Source organism: Mustela lutreola, chromosome 14 (genome assembly GCF_030435805.1).
Source record: "Mustela lutreola isolate mMusLut2 chromosome 14, mMusLut2.pri, whole genome shotgun sequence".
Lineage (NCBI taxonomy): Eukaryota > Metazoa > Chordata > Mammalia > Carnivora > Mustelidae > Mustela > Mustela lutreola.
The window spans coordinates 1,828,498-1,849,948 of NC_081303.1; the positions used below are offsets into that span (position 1 = coordinate 1,828,498).

The following is a 21,451-nucleotide window of genomic DNA, read 5'->3' on the forward strand; positions in this document are numbered from 1 at the left end:
AAACATTGAATAAAATCCCTGGAACACCACTTTTTTACGTCTTTCTGAATAAACAATTCCCTCTGTAGCAAAACAAAAGATACAATATAAAATCAGAGGCTGTCCTTTTATGACATCACTTCCCCTTCCCTTACTTAGTGTTCTGCTCTTGCCCTTGATCAGAAAGGAAAGTGAATGGAAAATGGCCTATATTTATCTTCTTTCATCTACTTCTAGAGTTCCCACTTATACTAAATGACTATAACAACTTTGGAATCTTTTTTTTTTTTTTTTTTTTTTTTTTTTAAAGATTTTATTTATTTATTTTACAGAGAGAAATCACAAGTAGATGGAGAGGCAGGCAGAGAGAGAGAGAGAGGGAAGCAGGCTCCCCGCTGAGCAGAGAGCCCGATGCGGGGCTCGATCCCAGGACCCTGAGATCATGACCTGAGCCGAAGGCAGCGGCTCAACCCACTGAGCCACCCAGGCGTCCCACAACTTTGGAATCTTGATACTATTATTCACACTGCTTACCTGTGTTATTCTAAATAAGTTAACCAAGGTTATTTTTCAAGATAAGGCAACAAAGTCGGCTATAAAAAGGCTTTCATGTCTCACATACACTAGCAGCCCCTCGGTTTACTTACAGAATTCAATGCATACATAATAACATTTTTCCGAGTACCTTGGAAATGAAATCACTAGCAATTTTTTATTTTCAGATATTCCAAGATGATCCACCCTTACAAACAAAGGCAGATTTAATGTACAAAATGCAGGAATCAAGTCTATCCTAGTTTCTGTCCCACCGAAATAATTAAAAAGAGGCTCAGTGTGTGAAAAGGCCTTACAATAATCCAACACATCTAACTCCCGATGACATCTCTATCTTGGGTAAGAAGGACAAATAATATAAAAGCTAAAAATAGGGATGAAGATATTTTAAAAAGGACTTTTCATTTTATTTTAGAAATAAAAGGGAATGTGAATACAAAATAGGCTACTTGTATCTTTAGCCCATACTAACTTTTCATCACTGAACTAAAAGTCCTTCATACCAAAGACCAAAATACAGGCAAATATACCATAAGTTTTCTGATTAGGTCTCTTCATTTCAATGATTAGCAGGCCTCAAAACTTGCCTTATTTTCTAACTAAATGAGCTTCTCCGGGAAGCATACGAGTAACGCAGAAGTGTATTTCTAAAGACAACCTACACAAACACAAAATTGTCAAGATGGAAACAGAACATTCATACAATGAATTTTTTTAAATAAAATTAGAAATGACACACATTCCTAATACGACAGAACACCAAGCCAAGAGCAAATGTTGCCAGTGGTTAAGAACAACTTTCATCTGTAGAAACACGAATGCAGATGAGTAACAGAAATAAGAATTAAGCTGAACAGAGGCAGGTGCTGTTGGAACGTATTTCTATTCTGACCTGTAATATCCCGTGGCCCTGGGGAAGCCCACCAGGCCACGCCTCTGGCCGATCAGATAGAGAGAAGTAACTTGACCTACCAAACACCAAACTCACTTGCTATCCCAAGTACAAACACCATGTGGTTTCTTGAATGCTCTTATTACTTGGTTTTCAAAATCAAGTTCACTTCTGAATCAGAAGAAAGTAATCCTTATATTAGCTTTCATAAATAATCCATGAGATAAACTTCACTCTGGCTCCTCTAAACAGTATTGTTACTCTAGGAACACAAGGTCTAGTCAGTTGGCTGCTTTGAAGCCTTAAAAAGCACATTCATAAATATACATCTACATATTAAAACATTAAATACATCCAGGCACAGTTGCTGTGCAGATTTTTTGCTATACGAAGCAGCTTATCAGCAGTGTATTATGAGGTGGTTACTTGAGAACTCAATTCTGCATCTTGCTTTCTGTACTTCTTCAGAATATTAATGGTACCATTAGCCAGGAAAACCACAGCGATGAGTGCAAAATACCCGGCGTAGATCATGAACTAAAGGAGATGGGGAAAGAAGTCATGGAGAGAATTATCAATTAGAAGATGAGAAGTTTTATTTTATATATGTGAACATATATAAAAGCCTATAATTAAAAGTATATTCAGTTTCTCCATAAGCCTTCACAAAACCCTGTGTGCTCACACAACCTGCCAGGCTCTGACAAAAAAAAAAAAAACAAAAAAAAAAACAACAACAAAAAAACGAGGCAGCAGAGCATGGTTAAGACTGAAGCTCTGTCGGACTCAGTGCAGCTCCTGACTCCATGCCTTCCTAGCCGTGTGACCCTGAAATACTCATCTCTGAGCCCTGACTTCACTTACAACATGGAATTCACAATATTCCCTATTTTACAGGGTTGCTGGGAAGGGATGAGATCATGCGTGTGTTTATTCGTACACACCGCTAAGGCTGTTAACACAGCTGTTTTCTATTTGTGTTGCTGTAGTTGTCACAACGGAATCACGGTCTCTATCCTCAAGCAGGTAGGTAGAAAGCGACTAGCAGGCCAAATTCTGAAGACGAAGAACTTCTGTTCTTCCCCAGAGGAGGGCAGTAGAAAGTTGGCTGGATTCCGTTAGGGGATCACTTTCTACTTTTCATATGGATCTTCTCCAGGCTAACATTTTAATGTGACTGTATAGTTTATCAACAGCTTCTTCTTCTTCTTCTTCTTCTTCATCATCATCATCATCATCATCATCTTGAAAGAACTTATGAAACAACCATCTGCTGGCTCATCATCATCATCATCATCTTGAAAGAACTTATGAAACAACCATCTGCTGGCTTGTGAGCGCAATACGGGTGCCGCTCTAAGACTTCGAGCCAGGTTCTTTAAAATTTGGATACATTTTCCGGGGCGCCTGGGTGGCTCAGTGGGTTAAAGCCTCCCTCTTCGGCTCAGGTCATGATCTCAGGGTCCTGGGATCGAGCCCCACATCGGGCTCTCTGCTCAGCAGGGAGCCTGCTTCCTCCTCTCTCTCTGCCTGCCTCTCTGCCTACTTGTGATCTCTCTCTGTCAAATAAATAAATAAAATCTTAAAAAAAAAATTTTGGATACATTTTCCTATAGGAAACCTGTTGATTAATTACAGCAGTTAAGAGTTCAGCACAACCTACACAATTCGAGATTCCACCCACTATTTCTATCGCAGGATGACAAGCACTTAGGTCCTCTCCTACCCTCCATTCCAAATCGAAGCACCTTGAGAGGTCTTCTCAAGGTTTTCACTGCCGGTGGTAATTGGGGAACACAGAGGAAGTGGTGAGCTCCCCCTCTGCTCCCCCGGCCCACCTTTCTGAGGCAGCATGATCCAGGGAGGGACGGTCAAGCTTTAGAGTTAGAAGCTGGTTTAAATCCCAGCTTTGCCAGGCTATTATCGACCACGAGACCTTAAGCAACACTTTACGTTACATAACCTCTCAGGGACTCGTTCTCTCGATGCCCAAGCCTGACAACAACCCTGCATAACTCTAAAGGACCATGTGGCCCACGAAAGCCCTCAGTGCACATCAGCTACTATGATGATCATTTCTGTTCGAGCTCTTGGGGAAAAACAGTTAATGACTGCTAACACGGTGGGCCTTCGTAGAGTAAGAACACTAGTACCTCAGTATGGAGGGAGTTATCCAGGCTGGGATGGCTGGGATGGGGGCAGAGGAGGCACTTTTTGATTCAACTGCCCCTTTTGCAAGAGTACAGAGCAAGCCGCACCTACAACTCACAACACACGAAGGCATATGCGACAATTCGCTTCCTGAATGAATGCAAAGACCCACAGTCTCTGGGCGTGTGTGCAGCTGTCTCCTCGGTGGGTCGCTCATGAAGAATCTTCATGCTATTCATCAATGGCAAGTCACTACCTTGGTATTTGGGTAAGTGGTACTTCGGATAAAGGAGGAAGGAGACATAAAGAACTGTGAGATGAAGCAGGGCATCTCAAACACCAGAGGCAGTGTTCCATGCACAGAATTAAAAACGAAGGGACATACTGGATGAGGAAGCGGAAAAGCTTGGCCTGGAAGGAACCAGCATTACTTCTTGGCTCTACCAGGCTGTTAAGTTACACTCAGAAATGTTCTAGGTCCTCATCAAAAATATGATGGTCCCAACATCCTCCAGGGAGAAAAGAACTAAGGATGGGGGTTGACTGAAGGCAGGAGGGAACACTTCCACTTCTCCTATCTGTCTCTACCGTTTGAATTTGCTTTCATCCAGCTCCACGTTGTCACCCTGACCCAGTGACAACACCTTGAGTGTCGAAACAGAAATCTTACCTGAATGGTAATGTCTAAGCCAAGGCCGCTGGAATCCACCACGATGAGAGTGAGCAGTGTCTGCAGGGCCAGAGCAATGAAGGTGTTCACACCAAACACAAGGGCATAGCGCTCCATGCTGAGGTTAGCAGCAATCTGAAAGCTTAAAAAACCAACCCACAAAAGAAGAATGAATAGGTAAGAATCACTTCCGAGGTAGTTAGAATGTTGGCTTCAATTATAAAGAGGAGCCCCTTCTTTCTATTGTCCTTTCCCTTCCCAACCAGGTGAAAAGCCCTAAGTGGTGTAAACCTCATGCAAACATCAGAACAGAGCAGGAATATACGAAAAAGGAAATCAACGAGCCTCACCTAAGTGCTTCCTCAGGAGAAAAACATGCAATACAATGCTTCCTTCTGTTTGCTGCTTTTAACTAGAAATTTTCATTTGTTTGTAAAGAAACCAAAAGAGTTTATACTGGCACAAGTTTTCCAAATGCTTCTTTGACTTCAAATACATACGTTGCTATGGTGATAAGTAACATGTAGATGATTCTGAAGATGACATAGGACGTGTAGCAAACCCAGATGTTGTGCACCGTATCCATGACATACACGGAAGCAGCAATCAGCAGGGAAAACAAGGACAGCATCATCTCCCCCCAAGTTGACCAGGATATTTTGATGTAACCCACTGCAAACACAGCAACGGCACCTACAAAACCAAACAGAAAACCCAACTATTTATTTTGCTAAACAAATGCTCTTTTAATGAATTAAAAATTCAGCTTAGATTATTAAATTTTAAAACCTTGCAACTAATAGGGGAGCTGAAGGGGCACCTGGGTGGCTCCATGGGTTAAAGCCTCTGCCTTAGGCTCAGGTCATGATCTCAGGGTCCTGGGATCCAGCCCCACATCGCGCTCTCTGCTCGGCAAGGAGCCTGCTTCCCCCTCTCTCTGCCTGCCTCTCTGCCTACTTGTGATCGCTGTCAGATAAATAACTAAATAAATCTTTTTAATAAACAAATAAATAAATAGGGGAGCTCAAGATTAGGGAGGGCCTTGAAAGTGAGGCAGAGAATTTTGGACTCGATGGAATAAACACCATGGAGCCACTGAGAGACAAGAAGAGACTGAATGAGAGTGTGTACAGAAAAAGACAGAAATACGGAAATCATGCGATGTCTTCTAAAACACCTTAAGAAGTCAGTCAACGTGGGTGCCTGGGTGGCTCAGTTGGTTAAGCATCTGCCTCTGGCTCAGGTCATGATCCCGGGGTCCTGGGATCCAGTCCCACATTGGGCTCTCTGCTCAGTGGGGAGCCTGCTTCTCCCCCTGTCTCTCATGAATAAATAAATAAAATCTTTTAAAAAATAAAATAAAATGGGAATGTAATACCCATTTATTAAAACAAAAACAAAAACAAAAACCAAAAAAACAAAAAACAACTGCCTTCAGCTCAGGTCATGATCCTGGTGTCCCAGGTTGGAGCCCCATATCAGGCTTCCTGCTCAGCAGGGAGCCTGCTTCTCCCTCTGACCTTTCCCCTCTCATTCTCTCTCTCAAATTAATTAATTAATTAGTTAATTAATTTTTTTAAAAAAGGAAGTAAGTAAAAAAATTAGAAAGTGGCGATAGAATATAATGGTCAAGGACACAGGCTCTGAGTTCAAATCCTAACTTTACTACTTACCACCTATCTGATCTTGGGCAACCTGTTTCCCTAACTATAAAATAGGGATAATAACCGCACCTATCTCAGGCACTGTGTGAGGACATAAGTCCTGTCCTGTCTTAGGACATAAGTCCTAAGAATAGCATTTATTGCACATTAACACTTAACATTAGTTATTGTCATAAACTTCTATATATTGTTTCAAAGTTTCACGTCAAGTAGCAAAAGCATCTAATAAATATAGAGATAATGAAAACCTGAAGAAGAAAATTTTGAAAATCATTCCATTAGGCTTCCCTGAAGGATATAAAGAATCGAAGTGTGTTAATCATGCTGACCCATGACTTGAACACTGCTAAATTTCTTCGTAAATTACAAAATTAAAACTCAAAATAAAGAAATCATTCCTTGGGGCGCCTGAGTGGCTCAGTCGGTTAAGCATCTGCCTTCAGCTCCGGTCATGATCCCAGGGTTCTAGGATGGAGACCACATCGGGTTTCCTGCTCAGAGGGGAGACTGCTTCTCCCTATCCCTCCTGCTCCCGCTGCTCGTGCACTGTGTCAAATAAATAATTTTTTTTTTTAAAAAGAAAGAAAAAAGAAAAGAGATCATTCGTTGGGGTCACTTTAAATTTAGGAGGGGAAGGGAAATCTGATTATGGTTGACCTCATCACCTGAGGGGGAACTACCCACCCGACCTCCTTACCCAGGAGGGTGGACACGGCCTCCACGCCCCCGTTGTAGATAGCAGCACTTCGAGAGGGCATCACTTGCTCCCACAGGCCCTGTGTGTAGTTCACCACTTGGAAATAGCCGCAGGTGGAGAGGGCCCACCACACAGACCAGCAGAGCAGCGGACGAGAGGAGTAACACATCAGGAAGTCATTCCACAGGACCTTCAGCACAAGGAGACGGTCTGGCTGGGGCTCCTACATAGGAAAAGGGGAAAAAAGCTCAAATACTAGGAAGGCAACCACAGGAAACAACTGTTATGCACTTCCTTTTCTATTTGACAGACATTTTTCTTTTTCCTGGTGAAAACCAACTGGTTGGTTATTTTTGTGCATACAATTAGTATAGAGGTGAACCTCATTTTATTGTGCTTCCCTTTTCCGCACTTTGCAAATATGTTTTTAACTTCTGGAAGGTTTATGGCAACCCTCTCGAGCAAGTCTATCAGAACCAGGTTTCCCATGGTATTTGTCACTTTGGGTCTTTGTGTCACATTTTGGTGATTCTCACAGTATTTCTAACTTTTTCATTATTTTTTTTTTTTATGGTGGTTTGTATCAGTGACCTTTGATGTTACTACTGTCCTTGTTTTGGGCTGCCATGAATTGAATTGTACCCATTGAAGACAGCCAACTTCATCAGCAAATGTGGTATGTGTTCTGACTGCCCCACTGACCTGCCATTTTCCCTCCATTTCCCTCTCCCCAGGTGTCCCATTCCCTGAGGCACAGGAACATGGAGATTAGGTCAATTAATAACCCTACAACAGCCTCTAACAGCAACTTCTGGAATTTTTTTTTAAATTTCCTTTGTCTAGAATGTTCTTCATTATTTTTCTATTCAAATCTTATTTGCCTCCCAAAGTCTACTTCAAATATCAGGTCTTTCAGCAAAGGAGAACCTCTAGATGTAAACAGAACCTCTGAGTAGGTATAGCTGGGTGTTTGGAAGGCCAAGTTACAATACCACTCATTTCTCAGCCCTGTTGTGCACAGAGGGAGACCAGTCTGTAGCCAAAACAACAGCTAGGATGGAAATTTCCAAGCCTAAGTTTGCTTCTTTTATTAAATGTTTTTGAAGGACACAATCCCAATCCTAACTCTTGCTATGAACAACAAACACTTTCATGATGAAAAGGAGCCTATCATTATCTCCTTAGCTGTTGATATTCCATTATCCAAAACACAGTAAAAGCATACAGAGTGAGCCTTAACTGATGGGAACAAATAATGTACATTTGTTTTTAGGAAAACAAAACAAAACAAAATATGGATCAAGGAAGCATAGGTGCTGTTGAGGCAGGTTTACAATTGGGCAACAGTGAAGTTCTAGTCAAACATAAAAAGCTTCTAGGACTCTCTCTCCTGCTCTGGCCTGTTGTGCACTTATTCTGCTCCAAGAGTCATTCTTGCCTTAGCCTGGTAGCTTACTGAGCTCTCATTCCTAAACCAGAAAGTAAGGCATTAACAACCTGTTAAGAGTTGACCTGTCTTTGGCTACTGTTTCAGGGAAGATGACACTTCTCTCAAGTTCAAGGGCACTGAACTTGAGCTATAACAGGGAAGGGTACAACCACGTAGGGCTGCACACTCCCTCCCTCCCATCCCAGCTCAGATACATCCACTGGCTGGGATCTGACTGGAGATATCCAGAGGGAATGGTACGTGACCATAAGGAGAGAAGAAGGGTCGAAAGGAGACTATGCCCTTCACAAAGACTCTCTACCATTCTGGCTTTGTGCTTGGGGCCAGCCTGGATGGACAGGGGGACTACTGTCCCAACACAAACCGCCCACCATCACTGTCACCATTTCAATTTCATTTCCTTAGATTCTGAAAGCAAAATATTTTGATATGAGAAGACAAGGAAGATAAGGATCACATACCATGGAGCAAAAAAACCCATAGAGTTCGAAAACTACATGCAGACTGTAATTTCATGTATTATAAAATGTATACCTACAAATACATACTTATGTATATATGAAAAGAGATGCTTATTAAGGTCACTCAACTATTATTAGTGGTAATCTACTATTGTTGGTAGCAGATCAGATGATTCAGACTTCTTTTTATGTAGTTTTCTTTTACTGTTTAATTAAAAAATGAAGTGTGAATCTTTATAAAATCAGACTTTTTCCTACTAAGATGATATATTAACTATACATTGTATCCATAGTGACTCATGAAATTAAGTAAATAAAGGCTATTTTCTCCCTAAAATGTGAGGATAATCTCCGTGGAATGAGAACCAAGTAATGTTCCACAGCTATCTAGGCCTACTCACACCAGCCCTAAATCGAGTTTCAGATGCCACTTAAAGAAAGGTTCTGACGTGGTCTTAAAAGAAAAACAAAACAAAACCTTGAGAAATTCTTTCTCTCCACCAAGGAATAGGGGTCTTTAGTACGGTGGTTTTTGAAGTTAGCTGGATCTGGGTTTGAATTTTGACCGTGCTACTTTCTTTGTGCCTTTGGGTAAGTTATCTGATGTAAGCTTTCGTTCCCTCAACTGTACAAGGGGGGGGCACTGATTCCCACATCACAGAGTTTTCATAAGGATAAAATGAGCTAAGAATCTAAGATTTCTACCACAGTATCCAGTGCCCAGGTCAAAACAAATGGGAGCTGAGGCGACAATGATGGTAAGGAAAAAACCACAGGAGTACACCTGCCTACATGCAGATGGAAAAAATTTCTAAATCTTGGGCTTTTTACTATAAAATGGAAATGCGTATTTACTTCAACAGGCTTTTGAAAGAACTCAGTGGGTGTTACTTGGTATGCAGCAAGTACTCAATAAATGCTGGTTTCCTTTGTACTCTATCATGGCTCACTGAGACAATCAACAAATACTTACAAGCACCCACACTGCATGTTTGGCGATGGTCTAGATTCTGGCAATACAGCAGAGAAGTCCCTGCCCTCGTTGAGCTGACATTTTGGTTAAGGGAGACAGGCGATAAACACACGTGAGAGAGCTTACAGTAGGAATGATACTATGAAGAAAGGGTGGCAAGGGACTGTGGTAGAGAAAAGGAAGGCTGGTGAGAGTGTTGAAAGGCTTTCTGAAAAGCTCATGCCTGAGCGGATACCTGAGTGACACAAAGGAACCAGCCATGAAAATCAGAATGAAGGGCAGTCCTGACTGAAACCTCTGGACTGAAGTTCTAAAGTGGGAATGAGCTTGATGTGTTTCGGCGAGTTTCATGTGAGATAGGCCAGATTACAGGGGGATTTCCAGGCCACATTATGAGTTTTGGATTTTTTTCTACACACAACAGGAAAATATATGGGGGCGGGGGTAGGATAAGTTGGGTTTATTGCCTAAACAGTGAAGATTTAAGTCAAGGGCTGATGACTGCAATTAAACCACTTCTATGACACTATGTGCTCCTAATTACAGAGAGGATTGGACAGGAAAGGAAAAGGCATTTGTGTGATACCTGGGAATCTGAAGAAAAATGTACTTTCAGATCAATCAGCTCATCACACTCAGTGTTCCAGAGCTCAGGAAAGTTCAGGGATCATCTGGTTTCACAGTCTACAGTTAAGAGTAGCCTCAGTTAAAGAATTAGTGGTAGAATTAGGACCAGGTTCTGGAGACACCTTTCCTAAGGTTCAGAAAGCCAGGGGGAACCAATTCGAACTGAAAGGTTATCTGCAGCCCCACAACAACTATCTACAGTGAAGGCACAAGGCTATTCTTGATTACTCAGGTATAATGATAAAGACAATAGAAATGGAACCATAGGGCACCTGGGTGGCTCAGTGGGTTAAGCCTCTCCCTTCCACTCAGGTTATGATCTCAGGGCCCTGGGATCGAGCCCCACTCGGGCTCTCTGCTCAGCAGGGAGCCTGCTTTTCCCTCTGCCTCTCTGCCTACTTGTAACCTCTCTGTCAAATAAATAAGTAAAATCTTTAAAAAGAAATGGAACCATATACTGATTACCTACTACGGATACTCATTTGAGAGCCTTACTTTGCCTTTGAATTTAATACACGAAATAACTCTGTGAGGCAGATAGAAAAAGGAGTAAAGAAACAAAGTCTCAAAGAATTAAGTAACTTGCCCAAGATCACCCTGCTGGTTAAGTACTAGAACCTCCATTTGACCTTCTCCAAAATCCACTATGGTGTGCTGCTAGAAATTATATAAAGTACAAAGTGGAAACATTAATGTTTCATAGAGCTCAACACACACATACACAAAAGAATGCTTACTCATCATAAAGGGTATCAGTCTACAAATAAAAGTATGGGTGTATTAACAGGTATCCTCCCGGTAATCATGTGTCAGGCCCTGTGCTAAAGAAGGGGCTTAATTTACATCATTTCTAACGGATGAGCAATTTAAAGTAAATCAGGTCCGACACTAGGCCGAGCACAGAAGGAATCCCGTTTCCTATTTAGGAAAGAGAATCCCTGGCTGTGCTGGAGTGTCCACAGCAAGAGGCCCGTTCTGAAAAGAACTCACAGACACTGGAGGGTAACTGGTGGACGGGGCTGTCACTTTGTTGACTTCCACTTTATTTTCCCTTTCCATCAAGCCAAGATCAAACCACCCACCCACCTACCCACTCTTCTTTACCATATTTACAATTATGATTTACACAGTTCAGCTGTGGGCTCTATCAACTTAAAATGGCACTGCGGTCCCTATCATCTGTATTCTGACTTCTTCAAGCCTGTCAAGAGAAACAGCACTATTTTCGCCCTGTACAGCTGCCAAGCAGCCCCAACAGCCTGTTCCGTGCCAGCAGCACAGCCAGGATACGAAGGAACTGACTCGATCTAACTTTTACCACACTGTACCCGAGAGGATGGTTCTGACCCCATCGTGAAAGACCTTACAGCATAACGTACAGATCAAGTGGATCTCATACATTCTCTTTAATGATGTTACAGGGTCTATCAGTGCGATTCCACACACGTCACTCATCTCTTCCCAATCCCTATCTCTAAAATGAGGGTTGATGACATCTAAAGTCCCTTGTAACTTTCAGACACTCTGACCGTGCAATGGCCTGTGGTCAGAATCACTTTCAACTCTAAGTTTCAGAATTCTTCAGCATATCAAGTACTGACATTTTGCATGTGTATAAACAACAAATGTCAAGTTGGTCGACAGAGTTTTTTAGATGTGGTTTATAACTCATTAAAATGCAATAAAATCAATGTAGTGGGCAGTGATCTGCATTGTAAAAAAACCCAAAATGAATGAAACAAATAAGACACTATATATTCATTACACTTAAATTAAAAAACTAAAAATAAAACAAGTTATTATCAAATAAATGAATTGAATGGAATGTATCAATAAAGTATTGCGCAGTAAAACCTTTGCTTCAGTTATATAGAAAAAACATACACACCTATCGGCAGAACTTGTTTCTATGTAAGATGTGTTTCTTACTCATGCTCAAAATGGTTTAAAACTTCCTGGTCTATACAAATCTTCAGAAGTATGGCCAATGTTAATATTGAAGATATAGAAGTATTATGCAAATGTGTATACATATTAATTTTAGCTACAACCATTTTAACACATTTGAAAAGAATTAAAAAGGGGTCCTTATTCTTTTTTTCTACTCCGTAAGATCAGGTGATTTTAACTCTTTCCCCCTCCATCAACTCTTGTTGGCAAACAAACAATGAAAGAATCAGCACTGCATTCTTACTTTATCCAGGTATGACTGATGCTACCCGCAGGTGCCCGAGGAATAAAAGTGAGTTTCATGACCAGAGTCACCTAGGCTCAAGCTCTTTGGTAGGATAACCTAAGTTGCAACTAGTAATGGTAAGTGAAGAACAGGGGTAGGCATCAGAGAGTAATTAGATGCCACATGGAAACAATTTGAGTTAACTTCGGGTGGGGAGCCGAAAACCACCCATGTAGGTGCTCTACTCTCATTCAGACGACAAGGTTTATGGACCCAGACAGTAAGAAGGTTAACAGGTTATTTCCAAACACATCCCACGAAAGCTAAGACTAATTCAGTATCACTGGAATGAACCTTGTCCCTCACAGGGTATAACCTGTTGGAAAGATAAGAAGCTTTTATAAAGAAGGGTGAATGAATGGGGGAAGCAATTAGTATTGCTGGCTAGCCAGAACGTACGGATGGATTATTCTGATAATCTAATAAACCTAAGAGACAACTTCACAGTCACGTTTTTAAATGTATTCCATCATCATCTTAAATTTTCCTCTTGTGATTGTCTTCCTCTGCGCTGTTCATTACTAACCCCCTCTGGGAAAGTGTCACTTGAAAATACAGATACTACTTCCAGCACTGAAGAGAAAATTAAGCTCCCAGCCTTAAATACTTTGGGTTTCAATTCAGAACTGGAAGTAGATATTCATCATTTATTGGAATCATTTCATCTATTCATTTAGCAAAATTTTCTGAGTGCTTTCTTTATAGACCAAGTACTGGGGATAGAGGTGAAGAAGACACAGCTCCTGCTGTGGCCTCTGAAGACACCTCTGACACAAGCAATGTCACGCTGTGCAGTCTGACATTGGAGGTCACTCACTCTAGGATAAAACACATTCGTCATCCCTCATATATATCAACCTTATCTTTAATCAGTGGATGAACGAACCACTGGACCAATTCAGAATAAAAACCTGAGTCCAGATGAATATGAAGTCTAGCAAGAGGAGGTTTCCTGTCTGTTCTGTCACCACTGCTCCACCAACCACAAGACATTTAAGGCTAAACTTACCGGCTCCTCCATATTTAGGGGGATTTTTGACTCAATGTCTTCCCACCCAGGAAGGTGGTTAGAAGCTGAGGTGTTGGTTACAATGCCGCCATTTTGTGCCTTGATGCCATTCATCCTCTGGCAAGTGGAAGGAACATGGTGAAAGAAAAGGCTCTTCTGTGGCATAGGCAGAAACCAGGCCACAGCAAAAGCCACAGAAACACAGGTAAGAGAGATGACATTCAGACTGAACAGGGACCAGCCTGCCACGGAGACGAGGATTTGCCCCAGGACAGAGCCCACAGTAAAGCCCACCAAGGTGGCACTCCGACAGTAACTTGTGACTTTCTGGTACATGTTCAGGTCTACCACACTGTAGATATAAGAGTAATAGGCAATTTCAGTGGCTGTGGCAATGCCATAGAAGAATTCCAAGAACTGAATGGCCAGCAGTCCCTGGGCGTAGAGCAGCATGAACCATGTAACAATAAGGCTGAGTCCCTGCAGCAGAACAATAGGCTTATAACGGAGGTAGTCTGTGGCGAGGAACACTGGAAACAGCAGCACCAGGTAAGAGTAAGTCCATACTGGATAAATTTCATTGAAGACCTGAGAGAAAAAGGAAATTTAAAAACCCATTAGTGGTATCAATGGACCTGGAATATTCGTCACAATGTATTCTTATAAAAACAACCTACCCATACCTCTAATAAATCATCTTTTTATTTTTTAAGATTTTATTTATTTGACAGACAGAGATCACAAGTAGGCAGAGAGACAGGCAGAGAGAGAGAGGGAAGCAGGCTCCCCACTGAGCAGAGAGCCTGATGCGGGGCTGGATCCTAAGACCCTGAGATCATGACCTGAGCTGAAGGCAGAGGCTTAACCCACTGAGCCACCCAGGCGCCCCATCTAATAAATCATCTTTATCAACCAAAGAAACCTCAACAACAATTCTGATAACTGTCTGGCATATAATTCCCCGTTTTCACCCCATCATCTTTTTCTTAAAGTCCTCCCCCTTCATCAAGGCCTGGTTCGAAACCATCCTCGTCTGAGCCAACTTTGCTGGAGCGGACAGTGTTCACGGCGCAGTCCTTGGAGCTCCCCTTATACCGCTTCGTGTGTGCCCATCCCCCCAGTTCCCACCCAGCACTGCTTCCTACCCACGGCTGCACATCTCCCATGGAGCTTTAAAAAATGTGCATGCCTCGCCAACTACGTCCCAGGAGATTTTTGTCTGAGCCAGAGCTGAGGACCATGGCCTTAGCGGGCAGACTCCTGAGGTCTGACTCGCCGGCCAACGCTGACCCGCAGCCCCAGCAACCAGCACGCTGCGTGGACTGTACTTGGCTCAGTAACTGTTTTGGAAACAGGTAAGTATTTGGGAATGGTCATCGATTCTTCCTTCTAGCCTCAGAATAGGGAGCCTTGATGCTACTGTTTGATTAGTTTTCTCGGATTTTAAGTTTCCTTGCTTTGAGGGAATAGGTAAAGAGGATAGTTCTGTCCTAGTCTTGACCGAACAATTCTCTGTGGATGATAGGATTATAGGCAACTTGGATGTCCTTCTTTCTGGCTTGTCTATAATATGAAAAGGACAGAAGTTTTGTTTTCTCTTTAATGGAATTTTATTTTATTTTTTTAAAGATTTTTATTTATTTATTTGACAGAGAGAAATCACAAGTAGTCGGAGAGGCAGGCAGAGAGAGAGAGAGAGGGAAGCAGGCTCCCCGCTGAGCAGAGAGCCCGATGCGGGACTCGATCCCAGGACCCTGAGATCATGACCTGAGCTGAAGGCAGTGGCTCAACCCACTGAGCCACCCAGGCGCCCCTCTTTAATGGAATTTTAAAACTTGGAATAAAGTAGAAATAATCTCTAAAATCTCTGAAAAATCTCTAATTTTTTCTAGAATAAAAAATCTCTAAAATAATCTCTAAAAATCTTCCACCATACAGACTCTCCTGGGATTTCACCCCCATCATTCGCTGTGTGATTATCCACAAGTTTTTTGTTTAGTTTCCTTTAGCCTTCCTCTTCACTACCAGTTTAAGAGGCATAAACCCTACATCACAAGGCTGCTTGTTGCAAGGATTAAAGGACAGGATAGACACATGCAAATCACTCACTTTCTCTTCTTAGAGGTCAAGATTGAGAACTGAAGCTGAAACAGACCCTCTGGGACAATATGAATGAGTAATTCAGCTGACCTGCCATCCCCATTCTTCCAGGATCCATCACTGTAGGAGACCCTCCCTTCTTTTACTCCTACCCATGTCTAGCAAGGTCCTGGGGATGTATGTAAGTTGGTTTTTTAAAAATCTAGATCACTGGCCCAGATCTTTAAGTGCTTGCTGAAAGGAAGCCTGGGTAACAGGCTAACTACTTCGCCAAGGAGCAATCTAACTCTAGACTCTGACAATCTAAGGCCAAGGACAACTTTCTTTTTTTAACTCTCATGTAGGCTTTCTCACCTTTACATTTGGGTGAAATTTACATTTCACCCAAATGTAAAACGGGCTCATCAGGGTCAGGGTTTAGAGGAACAATCCAGTAAAAACAGTTATTGTAAAATCTTTGCCAGGGCAGAACATAACTACAAAAGTAGAACATAATCTGAAATATAGCCCAGACTTGCTTTCTGTTTTTGACTGGCCAGATATCAAAAATAATTTGTCAACAGTCTCACATTCATGAATTTTAGCCCAATTTGTATTTGTATAAATCATTTAGCAATCTCTACTGGATCAGGAAATTTCTTGCTCCTGAATATGGGTATGAAAAGAATAATGAAGAACTGTAGAAATTATTGTTATTTAAAAGTGTGAAAATTTTAGCAACTGAGATCAAGCACCACCACGACCTAGGACACCTCAACAGAAAAAAAGTACAGGGTACCTTTGAGACAGAAGCAGTGACTTCAGAGAGGTGTTCATTAACAACTCCCTACTCTTTCTTTTTGCCTCTGGTTTTACAGATAGTCTCCTCTAGTTTTCTTAAGTGTGCAACTGCCTCCTCTGACTCCACTCATTTCTTCACCTTCACATTTTCCCCAACCTGTTTTTCCCAACACTACACTCCAAACCATTAGCCATCAAGCCTTTGCTTCAGAAAGAATCTCCGTCACTTCCTTCAGTACCCCATGTTCTCTTGTTCCCAACGCTCCCTTCAGGACTTTGACTTCTTCACTCCCGCAACATTGTCTGTACATACGCATGTCCTATACCTTTCGATAACAGCTGTCCCCAAATGATTAACAGCTACGTTTTCATTATAAAAAACTCATCCTTTAAATTATCATCTTCACGTGCTTATATTTATGAGATTCATTCTACTCCTAACAGAAAACTACAATTAAGGTAACAAAGATGAGGAACAGGAACCTGGCCAGACCTGCAATGCCTGGAATAAAATTAAAGGTGGGTGGGAGTGGTGGGGAAGAGATGAGTTCTCTTTGACTCATTCGAAATAAAAAAAAAAACTGACTTTTCTTTTATGAGAGAGAGGTCACCCCAAGATGAATGTCCCTCTCAGGATGTTATCATTATAATAGCAAAGGTCTACTGACTTACCACCCACTATGCGAATCGCCTTACCTACCTCACTGCATTTAACCCAAACAACAACCTTAAGAGGTAAACGCTTTCATTACCTCTGTTTTACCAACGGAGGAAACTTGGCCTTACAAAAGGATTAAGCAAGTTTTCCCAAGTTCTCACAGCTAGCACTGGCAGAGGGAGGATCGGAACCTTGATACTCTGATTCTACCACAAGAAAATGCCTCATTTCTTCAATCAGAAAACTCTTGTTGATCATCTGCTATGTTCTGGGGCTACTGCTAGTGCCCGCAGCAGCGTTTTCAACCCGTCTGAAAGTGCCTTTATAGGGCATTCCTGAAGAGATAAAGACCACACAATCTCCGGAGCTTAGCCACTGGATCTCCAAAAGAAGATCCATTCTTTTTCTTTTTTTTTTTTATTTTTTTAAAAAAGATTTTATTTATTTATTTGTAAGAGAGAGAGGAGCGAGAGTGAGCACAGGCAGACAGAGTGACAGGCAGAGGCAGAGGGAGAAGCAGGCTCCCCGCCAAGCAAGGAGCCCGAAGCGGGACTCGATCCCAGGATGCTGGGATCATGATCTGAGCCGAAGGCAGTTGCTCAACCAACTGAGCCACCCAGGCGTCCCAGATCCATTCTTTTTCAAATGCCACCACAGACAAACTGTTACACCAAAATATGTTTCTCCAGCAGATGCTTTTAATCCTAAAGGGAAACCTCCCACAGGACAAAGTGTGCAGACTTACTGACAAATTACAGACTTATTGTCCACACTCTGGACAATACCCACTTATCTCAGGTAAAATCTGCCATGTGAGCAAAGGGAACTGATTTTATCGAAAAGGTGCCTTTTACCATTCTTTGGATCAGAGCTTGTTTGTGCTTTCTTCTGAGATAGAAAAGTCAAAAGAAAACAGATGTTCATTTCAAGCTCTAATTAGGATTTAGACTTTATTTTAGAATCCAGTTTCAATTAAACAACTAGTTAATAAGCTCTTATTTGCACAACACTTTAAGCTGTGTGGATTACAAAAAATAAAATAAAGTCTTAGTTCTTCAGGAGTTCTGAACCTAATGAGCAATATATATTCATACGTTATTGATCAGGAAGATAGGAAATACAGGGCTACTTCTTTGAGGTGGCCCCTGAAGGAGAACAAAGTTAGGGGTTAACAGAAAGATATCAACAGATAGGTATGAGAAGCTTATTCCAAGCAAGAAATCACAACTTTGAGTACAGACTGGTAGGTGAGAGATTGTGGATATGCTGGATTTATGATGAGAAGATTGATGTGGATGGCAGATGGGCATGTAGAGGAAGAAGGCAAGGAGAAGAAAGATGGAGCGGGAAATAAGGCTGTTAAGGAGGTTAAGAGCCACATTCTGTAGGACTCTGAATATCAGACAGAATAGGTAGAAAGTTGTTTGTTTTTTTTTAAATCAAAGAAAGGTAGTGAATGTCTGTCAAATCACATGCTAAAAAAGATGAAAGAATAAAAAACTGTTGGAAATATAAAGCTCTATTTTATTAAATGTTTGGCTTCATCTGTCAGAACACATTCCATTTTTAATGTGTTTAAATCTTAGAAAGTACGTGTGTGGGGGCAGTGGGCGGTGGCTCAGTCTGCTAAGTGTCTGCCTCTGCTCAGGTCATAATTCCAAGGGTCCTGGGATCCAGACCCACACTGGGCTCCCTGCTCAGTGGGGAGCCTGCTTCTCCCTCTGCCCACCAACCCCCACTTATGTCCTCCCTCTCTCAAACAAGTAAATAAAATCTTTAAAAAAACAAACAAAAACCCTTAAAAATGGTACCTGGAACAGGTAATCATTTTTTCCTGAAATCTAAGAAAAAAATCCTTTGAGGGTGCAAAGATAGAGGAAATTCCATCCTCCTTTTCCTTCTTCTGCCTTTAGACTCGGTTAACAATAGCTCCATTTATGATGATCTACGGAGGCCCTTCTAAAGTCTTACAAGTAAATACGCACTTGACACAAACAGCACTGACCATGACCTGACATTCACTTTGCTGAAAATCATTTTATTAACTGTCCACTGGTGAAAGCAAGCATTAGGCCAGGAAGGAGAACAAGCTGTTCTACTTATTTCTGTTTTTAGATATTTTGGAAACCCAGAGTACCCAGGAAGGTGGACAGAGCCATACTGCGTCTGAACAGCAGTATCAGCCAAGGTCCAAGGTCCTCCTGGACAAACGACCACTGGATTTCTTTTCAAACTCGGCCCCCATCCTCCTCCTCTTGCAGTAACAGAAATCGTGCTGTGTTTGTTACATAATCAGCCAGTATTTACCGGGTCTCGCACCCTTGTGCTACTCCAATGCCACTGAAGGTGAACGAAGCTAGAAAGCTCTCTGATTGGACAGGGCACATGATGACACATGACAACTCCCCGGCTCAGGGCATGTGACAAAACAGATCGGCTTTCAAGCAGCCACAGCGGGAGCTCGTTTCCCCCCAAGCGCCCCTCTCTCCGGCCAGGTGCCCGCCCCGCGCGGGTCACATGGCCGTTCCCATCAGCAGCTCCAGGATCACTGCTGCTTCGGTGGCTGCACCGCAGGAGCGACTGCCTGCCTCGGAGTCACTCTCTCGAATTCTCCGCGGTAACTTTCCTGTAAAATCGCTCGCTCCCGGGGGTACAATGCAAGCCGCGTTAAAACTCGGACAGGAATGAGGACCTGCGGCGGTGTCCGGGGGGGGGGGGGGTGTCCTTCGGACGGAGAAATGGAGGACCTTGAACTGGGTGAAAAGCAATGCCACCTGCTGGAGTCGGACAACGCAAGACCAAGCGGAGTCGCCAGTCTAGGAGCGCACGGTGACCTTCCACTCCCCGAGTGTCCTTGAAAGCGGACGTGGGCGAAGCGACGACAAGCGGGACTGGGAGTCACTGCCTCGTGCTCCGACCCGCTTGCAGGGACAGTGCGCGGCTGCCCCGCGGGGCGAGGACTACCACGGGAAGGAGACTGAGTTCATGGGGGGGCGGGGGGTGCGCTCACGCGGTAGGCGGGCACGGGGGTCAGCACGTCCGCGAACCAGGCCGCACCCCATCAGTAATCCAAGCCAGTTAAGGGGTGCATGTGCTGGTTGTTCTGTTCGGTCCGTAACTTGAGGACCTCCGGCCCGCGGAGTAAACAAAGCACGGGATGGGGGAAGACGCAGCCGCGCGGGGACACGATTCCTGCAAAAACCACGGGTTCCGCGGCGCCTGCGGGGCTCAGCGGCGGGACGTCCGCCCTCGGCTCAGCTCCTGGTCCCAGGGTCCCGGGATCGAGCCCCGCATCGGGCTGCCTGCTCGGCGGGAAGCCTGCGTCTCCCTGCGCCTCTGCCTGCCTGTGCTCCTGTCCCGCTGTCCCTCTCCGTCACATAAATAAGTAAAACCTTAAAGTTTTGTGAAGCAAGGGGTCCTCCGCCCCTGGCTGCCCGCTCAGGCATCTCCTCCGCCCGGAGCCAGACACCAACTCCCCGAGCCCCAGGACCACGCGCCGCGCCCCCTCCCGCCGCGCGCGGGAACTGCAGGCCCGAGCGCCCGCGCCGCGGCCTCCACACGCCGCCTCAAGCCCACGCGCCGGGCCCCGCCGCGCCCCGGCCCCGCACACGCCGCAGGCCCGGCCGCCGGCGGGAAAGCGCACCGAGCCGCCGCGGCTGCGGGACGGCAGCGCCGCTCTGCAGAGGCGCCCGGCGCTGCTCCCCCCGCGGGCCTGTCCCCGCCGCGCGCCTGTCCCCGCCGCGCGCCCGCGCCTACCTCCCGCTCCGTCAGGTTCTTGTCGGGCCCCAGCAGGTAGGGCGTGAGGAAGGGCTCGGACGGCCGGAGGCTGGCGAAGAAGCCGTAGGCGCACAGCAGCGCCGTGGGCAGGAACCAGCCCCCACGGGGCACGCGGGCCGAGCGCAGGAGCGCGGTGGCCGCCGCCGCCCGCCGGGACCCCGGGCCGGGCACATCCATTCGCCGTGCGGAGGCCGCGGACCCGGCCCGGCGCCCGTGCGCGCCCGCTCGTCCTCCGCCCGCCGCGGGGAGGCTCCGGCTCTGGCGCTGCCGCGGCGCGGAACGCTGCAGTCGCGAGCGGCGCCCTTCGCGGCGGAGCCAGGTCGCGCTCCGCCAGACGCCGCCTCCCCGGGCGGCCCTCCAGTCCCGCCGCCGCCGCCGCCGCCTCGCATGCTGCCGCCCGAGAGGGACCGCGAGGCCCGCCCCCCTCCGCCCCCGCCCCCCGGGCGCGCAGCCAATCGCAGCGGACTCCTAGAATCTGCTTCTCTCCCATTGGTCGCGGACTCTGAAATGCGAGGCGCGGGCTGAGCGCGGGTCGGCTGACGTGCGCCGACCTGCGGGGCTCGGCGTGAAGCTGTGGAGGACGCGGGCTGGGCGGCCGCGCTGCCCGGGGCCGTGCGCATCGGTCGGGCGGAGGCCGGGGCCGTGCGCATCCGTCGGGCGGAGGCCGGGGCGCGCGCTGGCGGGCGACTCGCCGTTCCTCCCTCACGACCTGCGGCCGCCCTCCCCCGCCCGGAGAGAGGGCGCCGTTCCGCACGCGCGCTCTCCCCCTCCG

At 45.0% G+C, this 21,451-nt stretch overlaps 1 protein-coding gene across 1 annotated transcript; it reads right to left on the reverse strand.

The window, feature by feature from the left end:
- Positions 1-479: 479 nt before the first annotated feature.
- SLC19A2 (solute carrier family 19 member 2) lies at positions 480-21,056 on the reverse strand. Its single transcript, XM_059146006.1, has 6 exons — positions 20,659-21,056; positions 13,365-13,952; positions 6,609-6,831; positions 4,748-4,940; positions 4,248-4,389; positions 480-1,963 (listed from the first exon to the last, which is right to left on the reverse strand). Exons 1-6 carry the CDS (start codon positions 20,854-20,856, stop codon positions 1,838-1,840), a joined length of 1,470 nt encoding a protein of 489 aa, XP_059001989.1. The 5' UTR covers positions 20,857-21,056; the 3' UTR covers positions 480-1,837.
- Between the last annotated feature and the right edge of the window lie 395 nt (positions 21,057-21,451).

Bases quoted from the DNA above. Each gene is read 5' to 3' on its own strand.
- SLC19A2 (XM_059146006.1), bottom strand. From the start codon at position 20,856: ATGGATGTGCCCGGCCCGGGGTCCCGGCGGGCGGCGGCGGCCACCGCG. The intron at 4,941-6,608 runs GTAAGGAGGTCG...TTGGTTTTGTAG, and splicing joins GGCCGTGTCCACCCTCCTGG to GTGCCGTTGCTGTGTTTGCA. The intron at 1,964-4,247 runs GTAAGATTTCTG...CATCTCCTTTAG, and splicing joins GCTTAGACATTACCATTCAG to TTCATGATCTACGCCGGGTA.